The sequence below is a fragment of the Micropterus salmoides genome, unplaced genomic scaffold, assembly GCF_014851395.1.
Source record: "Micropterus salmoides isolate LMB-PRFRI ecotype aquatic unplaced genomic scaffold, ASM1485139v1 Ms_hic_scaffold_3, whole genome shotgun sequence".
Classification (NCBI taxonomy): domain Eukaryota; kingdom Metazoa; phylum Chordata; class Actinopteri; order Centrarchiformes; family Centrarchidae; genus Micropterus; species Micropterus salmoides.
Window position 1 is genome coordinate 2,888,893 of NW_024042261.1, and position 10,768 is coordinate 2,899,660.

Consider the following 10,768-nt stretch of genomic DNA (forward strand, 5'->3'; position numbering starts at 1 on the left):
GTGTAAAACATTACTTGGCAATAAAGCTCCTTCTGATTCTGAACTGGAGCACAGGCTTCATGGAGGTTCTCTTTCTCTCTCCAATAAATTGCACAGCCTGCCATTATTCGTCCGGTATCTGCATAAAGAAATGTCCAAAAGGCTCAAACAGGGCAGAGCTGCAGAGCCCCGTGACTGTATTAGCTGAGCTAACAGACGACAGACAGATGGCTAGCAGTGACAACGGTCGCAGCCACCTGTCAATCAAAGCGGCCACGCCCCTAATAATACAGAATTTTAAGGATTAATATAATTTAAACGGGTGGGTTACAAAAAAAATTCATGGCAAAATTAGCTATATCCACTAAGACCATTTTTTGAACCAGGCTGTAAACATGTTATTCTGCTGTAAATTGGGTATTTTAACATGGGGGGGTCAATGGAGATTGACTCCCTTTTGGAGCCAGCCTCAAGTGACCACTGGATGAATTGTAATTTTAGGCATTTCTGGTTGGGCTTCAGTCTGGAAACCAGAAGGTTGCCTCTTGCTCCAAACCAACAACAGTGGGCACTCAATGACCAAAAATTCCTGGCACACCACTGTTTTGCTTGTAAATATATAGTGCTAGTCTACTGTCAAATATATGGAGCTATCAACCATTTTAAAGAAACACTGATATCCATGTAAACATTGATTGCATTTAGAAAGACTAACAATATACAAATCTTAAAACAACCAATGTGAGTCAGTGGGAACATTTTGTTGGCAGAATCAAGTTCAAACACTATACAGCTAAGTAAAGTTGTAAGCTGTGATCAATTAACACAAAGTTAAGCGCTGGTTCAAGGTTCAGCACAATACCAACTGAGTCATTGGAGAACTGTCACAAACTTCACAATTTTATCTTTTGTTGATAGAAAAATCCATTTGCCTTTAAAAAAGCTTTTAAGCTGTGGTTTTGGTATTTTTAGTTAGGAATCGTCTTTAGTTTGTTGGTATCTTTAAGTTCAAACACTATACAGGTGTTTAAAGTTGAAAGCAATTATCTATAAATATCTGTGATATCTGTAATGCTTGATTTCATATTAAAATATTTATGCATTTTAAAATGAATGGGTTCCTATGGGAGTAGAGACTCAGCTTTCTTCCAGCCTACTCAACTTTAAGAGATAAATGCTCCAGCATATGTGCAGCTACAGACTACAGACAAGCCATTTGAGCTTTAAACGTTAAACGTGTATTTGAAGTTTGCTAAAAAAAAAAAAGTTTAGTTTAGGAGATATGTCCTTCCAAAGTGAAGGGTTTTACAGCTTTTTAGAGACTAAATCAGTCTGTCAGGTGATCAGCTAGAGTGTGGAGAGAAGGATTTGGTAGACCAGAATTTTTTTTGTAGACTGCTGCAAGTCACGTAAATTCATCTCCAAAAGTACAAAAAAGTTATCAAAATGTACCACATGCCTTTTCTTCCTCATTGGAGGTTTAGTTTTTTTAGGTTTGAACCTTAATTGATAGGTAACTCACATAAATTTCTGACAGACTGCTCTTTCTCTCACCAAACTCTTCAACTTGCAAAATCCAACTTCTTGTTTTGAGTGTGGATACCTGCTATATATTTTCATGCTTAGCTGCTCAAGCTCTAACTAAAAATACCCAAACGGTGGTTAAGGTCTTGCCTTTCTGATCCAGAGATTTACTGATCAAACCCCGTTCACGGCATGTTAACCAAACTTAACACATTTGCTGAGCCAGTGTGCGGCACATCATTGAGTCTCTTACATGTAGGTGGCGCTACAGGGTTATAAAAATTGCTGATGGAGTAGCACATTGCAGTGAAAGAAGTAGCAATCAACTAATTGCTGGCAGCTCTCACACGCATTTTCCCTAAGGAAAAGCCTATTGTAGTTTTTAATTGTGTTTGTGTTGTAGCGTAAGCTATTTAAGTATAGTTGGACACCTGACGCGGACATCACGATCACCAGCAAATCAGTATTGGTGTAATGTGATAAATGCTTCTGAGGAATATGCAGGGAGGTGCATCCCATAGTAAGACTCTAGTCGGCGGTTTTTAAACGTAATAAAAAGTTCTATTACACTCTGAACATTGGGCAGGCAAAAAGTCTGGCAAGAAAGAGACTCACTGCAAGCTAGCACAAACGTCATGTTAATGTTAATTTGCTGACATCAGACTTTGAGAGCAGACAAGAGGAGGGGAGGAGAGAACACAAATTTACCAGAAAACAGGTAATCAGGCATGATTACCTGTTTTCTTTAGCCTATATTTGTTTACATTTTGTCAAACTGCCTTCATTGAAAGTAGCTGAATTAGCAAGTAGCAGTTCCTATTTTAAGTGTACCCATGGTTATACAACTATCACTGGATTATTTGTGATTACTATGTTGGTGTTTTCAGATTTGACCAAGTTATGACTCTGAGAAGGAGTGTGATTTTTGATTCGAATATATCACATGGTATCTTTGCCTTGCATCTCTTCTTCCGTTGCTGAAATCATGGATATTGGCTTTATAGTAGATTTAGCTCATTCCTTGGATTTAAATGGTTTTGGTCAGTATAAAGTCAACTGGCCACTCCAGTCTGTTTTACTTGCGTCTACAGCACATGTCCATAATTATTCTGCAGTGAATCAGTGAATGGGTTTTATTCATTTACAAAACATAATGCAAAACTATGTATATCAGAATGACTTACCGGATCAAACACCAGCATCCTGCAGAGGAGGTGGACAGCTTCATGGGTTGCTTGGCTAGACAGTGTGTACAGAACCGGAAGGGATGGCTGCAAACAAAACAAACATCACAACATTAACATACTCAACTGTGTCTTTCAGCTTCTAGTATACTTTACATTCAGTACCGTGCAAAAGTGTTTTAGCGCTTTAGATGTTTCATGAAAACATTTGTCTTAGATGGTTATTTTATATCTTTTGTATCAGTTTGTCAACAGGAAATATTACATTTTAGATTCTGTAACATTTTTGCAAATAGTGAAATATTCCAGTAAAATATTTATATGCAGTTAAAGAAAGAAACAAAGTAACAGACCACTTCCAGGAAACTTAAGTCTTTGTCAGCATTTAACCCAGTGCATGATTATAATGTTTAATCACCAAACAGGTGCTACTGACCACCAATTCAATGTTTAGGTTAAAAAACATTCATTAAGTGAAAAAATACAGCTGTGTATTAGGGATGGGAGAAAAAATTTGATTCTTAGATGCATCATGATATGGACGTGAAAGATTCTGAATCGATTAACAAACATAAAAATCGATTATTTAAATGTTAATCGATAACGTAATGTTGACGGAACGCAGAAGGCAGAACTCGCAGAAGTGCAGCGCCCGGACCATCTGTGGCGTGCACATAACTGAGAGACCAGTGTTCCCCCTTATTATATACAGTCTATATGTTCCCCCCGTATTTGGCACACCACCACTGCGAAATGAATAACCAAAATGTCACACAATCATTAATATCAATGCAAGTAATGATTTTAACTCACACTGCGCAAGCATGGTGACACTCAATGCTTAGCGAGCTCTCTTTGTATCCTGTGTGTGAGGCCGAGCAAATGATAGAGAGCAAGCAACAAAAGATGTCGATGAAAGTTAGCGGAGAAAAATATTAGCAGTAAGTTTCAGTCTGGTAATAAACGTGCAGTGTAGGTCACAGTGTGTTAATCTCCAGGAAACAGACACCTATTTCCAGGAAAAATGGCTAAAATAACATGCCCAATATAAATCAGTAATAACTCCTCAACCATTAGGCCTAGATGCATAATTCTCCTCCTTTGACAGGTCAGAAGCTAAGGAATATGGATCAACTGAACCTAAATGAACATATTTTTTTTTTTTTTAAGAGTAAATGGAGATGCAATAAAGGACAATGATATTTTCATCCTCGCCTGGTCTAAAACCTATATTTTAATAGCAATATCACCATCACAACCATTACCCAACTCATTATAATGCAACTGAATATCTTCTAATACACCTAGAATACACCTGTAACTATAAATTTGATGAAAAGAAACTAATATGCAACAGTTATTACAAAATTTTTCAAAAATATACCAGGCGGATGTTCATGTTGTCCATGTTCACTTTTATTGGAAGTTTTCTTCAAAACACTATTTGTCTCCATACAACTACATTCCAAATAACAAAGCTTCTAAAACATTGAAATTTTGAAAAATACAGTGAATATTGATCAACATTCCTGTGACCAAAAGCAATGCCATGCTTTAGAGGCATATAACATGAGAACAGAACATCCTACAGGGTAGCCCGGGCGATCTTTTCACACACAGAAAACAGCTGTTTTGACTGAAAACAGTGAAAATTGCAAAAGTAAGTCAGTGGTTGTAACTATCAATGTATAGTGGTGCATTTGTTGTTATTATTGACCGGCTAATAACTCTGAGTTTAGTGATTTGAGTGATATGAGTTACACAGCCCCCGCAACCCGACTCCGGATAAGCGGATGAAGATGGATGGATGGAGTTACACAGCTGATCAAAGCTGGCGTTGAGCTTTCTTTAGAGTGGTCTGACTGAGGTGTAGGATGAGATGAGAGATCTAGATCTAGAAAGCAATAACTGCAGCCATGTACAGTGTTCACAGAGCGATTTATGTTGTGATATAACTTCATTTAGATGCTTGGTGTTTGATGTGTGTTTGATATGAATGAAAATGGTTGGTTTGACGTTCTGGCTGAGCCTCCTAGCTTAACAGAGGTGTGTGGCATGCATAGGGTGACAAAATACTAGGAAAAATGGCAGCAGGTGCTCTGGAGTGGACTGATGAGTCAACATTTGACTGTAACAGAAGGCAGGTTGATCGCTGAAGGGCTAGAGACAGAAGTTTTATGGAGGAGACACGCCACTCAATCCCATCCTCAATACAACTCTACGGGGAAAGCTTGTAACGTCAAACATGGCGGTTATCCTGCCCCTCCTGCTAGAAAGCCAATCGTCTGCTTCTAACAGCCAAAGTGGGAAACATATTTCAGCCAATCGTGTAGTAGAAGTATAACCGGTCAGGAAAAACGATTTTTAAACCTTATTTTGGGGCAAAGTTATTAAACTTTTCCAGCAATTTTTACCATGGATTTGTGGTCCAGCCGGCAATGGCGATTCTGGGGGGTGGCCTGGGGTCTGATAGGTAGTTGGTCAAGTTCGTTAACAAGTTAACAAGAGAAATGCTGTCAATCAATGATGACAGCTGATCAACTGATTTAGGGCCAGTTTTACATTTTTAACTAACACAGTAATGGTTGTACTGAGGCTGTGAGAGCTGATTTCTGCTCAGCGCTGCGGACATTTGGCCATGCAGGTCAGGTGACCCATGAGATGAGCGCGCTGCACCTGCTGGTCCGTGAAACGGTTACAACAGCAACAACGATAAAAATGCTGGAATCGAATCTGTCGATTGAGAGGTAAGTTATGGTAATTTAATGTTTAGTTATATCGTAGTTTCATCTGAATGTGTAGGAAAACTTTATCTAGCACTAAGTAGCAGCTAAAAGTCGAACTACACTGCACTAGCTAGTTTATCAGCCTGCAAACCAAGTTAAGCATTGATAGTTAGCATTTTGTTTTTTTAATTATTTGGATAACCGCCATGAAATATCAAACGCTATTTTCTGGACTGAAGACTGAGGGTGTTTTTTGCAGGTGTGTGTGTGTGTGTGTGTCAGAACCTCTAGCCTATTGATGTCTCAGATTTCTCAGATATGTGTATTCTCACAGCTGACCAGCTGTCTGGAGCTCCACCTGCTAAGCATGGTATGTCAAGTTCTGTTATGTCCAGATATGTCATTCATGAACAGTTACCTGAAGTTGTCGTGTACGCTCATACTTTATTTAATTTGGACGGTCCAATTTTGCCTAAAGTGTATGCTATTCATTTGCTAGTACACAGCAAACCCCACACTTAAACATAGAGAATCAATTCTTTAAATTTCAACACAAAACATTATGAAAAGACAAAGGAAAATGTGTGACACTAATCTGTCCACATGCAGTTTATGGGTGTAATGGTTATTGTTTTTACTACTTCAGGTACTTCATCTAGTGAGCAAAGTGATTCAGAGGACATGTCAGTAGGTGATGGTGACACCGATGACAGAGAGGCTCCCCATGTTGCACAAGTACATGCTGCCTCACCTGGACCACACGGCATGTTGTGACATTTTATCTTTCAGTTTACATGACATTAGGAGTGCCTTCCATTTTAATAACATGGAAGTTGTAATACTGACCACAAATTCACTTTGTAACTAATAATTTTGAATGAAACTTCATAAAAACTGAAGTAAGGACTGATCACGATTATTTATAATTTACAGACGTTTCACAGTCCAGAGCAGCAGGTCCTACACAGCCTCAACTTAAGGTATTTCCACAAACCATGCAAGGCAACAGGAAAAGGTCCTTCAACAGCGAGTGGTATAAACAACACCCATGGCTTGAGTACTCCCAAAGATTTTTCGCACACTTTCTACCACACTGTTAGTAATGAGGAGAGGAAAAGTCCGCTAGGCTAATTTATGCTCCGTACAATGCCATAGGCTAAGCTAATAATCTTTATAGTTATTATTAAGCTGAATTTTATGCTTATGTTAAATGTGATTGTTATTAAGCCATGTTTTATGTGTGGTGGTGGAGTCAATTTAAAGTTAGCTGCACTTAACCATTAACAATTATTTGATGTGCTGTTTTTTTTCCTTTTATTGCCAGAAACCGAAGAAGAAAGAGGAGATGGCATGATGTGGTCACCACTGGCATCTTGTCAGAGGAGGGTAAAGAGAAGAAGAAGAAGTAGAAAAGCAACACAGAAAATAAACCAAAAACAATACAATACCTTTTATATTTCCCCTTACATGCCTTGTTGTTTATGTGTAAATATTGGCTTTATTCTGGATTTGTTGTTCCTAATAAAAGGTTTGTCACAGGTAAATCAGATGATTGTGAGAGTCATTCTTTTTTTCCATTAGTTGCCTTTACATCCAAAGGTCTAAAGATCTTGTAAGTGTTGTTGCATAAATACTTGTGTTTTCATGATGCACAGTTCATAATTGCTGTTATAATTTCATGTAACAAATATAACTTAATTTGGTGTAAAGATAAAATGTAATACATGTTTAAGAACTAAAGGGTAGAATAAGCTGCTAAATGATATGTGGTTAACAGTGTATCTATCTCATTCTGTATATTTACGTTTGTCCCGGAACTAATGTTTTCTGTCTGAGCAGATAGCTCCGATGCTTGTTAAACTGCATTAAAGTTAAAAATGTGGTTTGAAGTTAATGCAGACGACCAAATGGACATTCAAGAGACTTCAAAGAACTTAGTAACCTCTTTTCACGACAAGCGGCCAACGAGGTATTATTATATTGTCTTTATTGATCTGGATGTTGTTTGTATTTTCTCTGCTAAGCTATAATGTATTGATTTATTTGTACTGTGTTCACTTACAATGTAGTTCTCACGGCGTATAAGGCATATACGACGTTCAAGGCGTACATGGTGTGAAGCTGGATGTACCAAAGAGACCCGATGTGCCCACAGCAATAAACGCCCGTTGCAAAGAACTGACCTGTGTCTGTGTTGTCGCGAAGAGAGCTACAGTGAGAACTCGACCTGCTCGGCGCGGGTATGAGAGAAGACGAGATTACGGCGGGTAACGACGTGATGAAGATCCAGCATGTAAGATAAGCAAAGCCCAGGACACACTGTCGACATAGCTACCACAAGCAAATGTTATAAGACTTTGTTAAAAGGTGCGACTTTCCGTATAAAGGCCAGAAAGAGCTCTACCAAAGCCATCTTAAGTCAAGTGGTGTGAGAAGTGGTTTAACTTGGAAATTGCAGTTAAGGATTTAAGTCTATTACCCTTGCATACTGTTTAGCCTGTGTTTAAGAAAACATCTAATGTGCTGGTATTCATGATTGTTACATGCAACAAATCTAAAAGGAAGAAAGTTCAAACCCCTTAAGCAAATTAACACGTTTCAGTAAGGTTAAAGGAAAGTACATTGTAATTTATTTTCTTTATTTATACTTTGAAAGGTAACAGAAGTTAAAGTATAACTTAAGCTAAGTTTAAAGAGTAATTTCATTGATGTTTTTTCAATTTCAAGTGTAAAAACAAGTGTTTTGATGCCTTTTGAGCATATTTAATTCACAATTAAGGTTTATGTTAATTGAGGTTTGTGTTTGCCAAACTAATTCCTAGTTTAAGCTAACTTGAAGTCTAAACAAGTTTAAATACTGACACAGTTTGTGGTACAACATTTACGTATTCAGAGTTAGACTTCGCACACAGTCTTCACACATCTGTTAAGATTCAAATAATTACTAAAATTTCCTAGTTAATCACACTTAGCCTACTGTAGCTTACACACAGCCCAAAATGTCAAACTCAAGTCCTGAGACCTGTCATGAGAATAGAAAATCATCTGCTCAAGCCGAAGCTATAGACATTGGCGCTACAGAAGATGTAGAAAGGCTACGAAGAAGCGAAAGAACCCGAACCCTAACAGAAAAGGGAAAAGAATTCGAAGAAGAAAAGCTAAAGAGCATACAACGTCGGTATAGAATACTCTATGAGAAGTGGAGGTATCACGCAAGAACAAGCAAAGAAATACTGAATGATGAGGCCTCCGAAGACGAATTGTATGAGCTAATAGAGAACATGAAAGCTACGTGTTCTGATGTAAAGATGGTTTACGAAGAATTACGTAGAGTCCAAGCTCCTGAAGCAGAACTGCGACGTAGAGTAGACACATGTATATCGCTGTCAGGATTTATCATTCAAAAGGCAGAAAGGCATCTTAAAGGCATCACAACAGAAGATCCCTGGCCTGATGTTGGATCGATCCTGAACTCTACATGTTCTCCATCAAGACCACTGTCACATCAATCACAATGTGGTTCTGTCAACTCTAGCTTCCACTCGCTTAAAAAACATGAGGCTGCTGCCGAAGCTGCTGCATCACAGGAGGTTTTAGCGGTGTTGGATGAACAAGAAAAGGAAATGACAGAACTTCAAAGGTTAGAGGTTGAAGATAAGCAACGACTGGCACAGTTTGAGTCTGAGAACCTTGCTAGACAGCAAGCGATGCAAGAGCAGCGTAGAAAACTCGAACGTCTTGAAGAAGTGAAGAAATTGAATGCCGCAAGAGCTCGAGTAAAGGTCTACAACCAAATCAAAGAAAACTTCGAAGCGATTGACTTGCCTCATACTGTTGCATTAGCAGGAGAACCTCAAACACTCTATGCTTCAAGTCCCCCATTCATTCCTCCATCTCTACCAGTCGCATCACAAATTCTCAATGCCTCAAGTCCCCCATTCAGTCCTCCATCCCTACCAGTCGCATCACAAACTCTTCTTGCCTCAAACACCCCATTCATTCCTCAATCTCTTCCAGCTACAATGCAAGCCCTTCATAGTCCACAAAGCCTGCAACTGGTATCTCAAGCCCCATCAACTTTAGTGCCCATACCTCAAGTGCAGAACAGCTCTGATTTGGTCAACGTTCTAGCAGAAGCTATAAGTGCTAATCGTCTTCCAACTCCAGAGCCCTCATTATTCACTGGAGATCCTTTGAAATTCAAAGATTGGCAATTATCCTTTGAAGCGCTAATCAATAGGAAAAACATTCCAAAGAACGAAAAGCTGTACTACCTTAGAAAGTACCTTGGTGGCGCTGCAAAGAAAGCTGTAGAAGGATTTGTCCTACTAGGAACGGAATCAGCATACGACTCAGCCTGGCAGCTGCTGGAAAAGCGTTTCGGAGACCCTTTCGTGATTGGGAAGTCCTTCAGAAACAAGCTGCACGCATGGCCAAAAATAAGCTCTAAGGATGGGTTTGAACTAAGAGAATTTGCAGACTTTCTTAGGAGCTGTGAAACAGCAATGCCCTACATTAGAACATTGGAAGTTCTGAACGACTGCAATGAGAGTCAAAAAATCCTACTGAAATTGCCTGACTGGTTGGTATCCAGATGGAATCGCAAGGCAATGGAAGTCAGACAAACAAGAGCTGAGTATCCACCGTTCAAAGAGTTCGTAGAATTTCTGTCGAAGGAAGCAGATCTTGCTTGTGATCCCATATCTTCGGTACAGGCGCTGAAGAATGTGGAAAGTGAGAAACCAAGGTACCCACGAAACCAACCCATACAAGCTAAAACACTGTCTACAAACACAACAGAGAGCAGCATTCCATCGTGTGGTTTCTGCAAAAGAACAGGGCATGTTCTCGCCAAGTGTAGAAGGTTCCTTGAAAAGACAGTTCAAGAGCGCGTCAAGTTTGTACAGGTGGAGAAGCTTTGCTTTGGATGTCTAAAGGCTGGTCATCATTCGAGAAGATGTGATAACAAGAACACATGCGAAAGGTGCCAGAGGAGACATCCAACATGTTTGCACGATGACAAGTTCAGTGAACGTCAAAGGTCATCACCTCTAAAGGGAGAAGAACACTTAAAATACAAGGCAAACATCAAAGAGATGACTGCAACTGCAACCACAAACAGAGTCGTACAAGACGGCGTAAGCACACAAACCTCTTCAATTGTTCCTGTCTGGATCTCATCCACAAAACGACCAGATCAAGAAGTTCTTGTCTACGCGCTCCTAGACACACAGAGCGACACAACCTTTATTCTAGATGAAGTGGCCCAGGAGCTCAACACAAACAAAGAAAATGTCAGTTTGCGACTATCCACAATGTCTACAAGGTCGACAGTCATACCCTGTCAAAAGCTAA

At 39.3% G+C, this 10,768-nt stretch overlaps 1 protein-coding gene across 3 annotated transcripts in view; it reads right to left on the reverse strand.

Annotated features, from left to right (window-relative positions):
- nlk2 (nemo-like kinase, type 2) overlaps positions 1–10,768 on the reverse strand; it is a 148,318-nt gene that overhangs the window by 61,476 nt on the left and 76,074 nt on the right. For all 3 annotated transcript variants that reach the window (XM_038693655.1, XM_038693653.1, XM_038693654.1), the window contains exon 8: positions 2,688–2,774. In XM_038693655.1, coding sequence (XP_038549583.1) covers positions 2,688–2,774 — 87 coding nt within the window. The remainder of the gene's footprint in view (positions 1–2,687; positions 2,775–10,768) is intronic.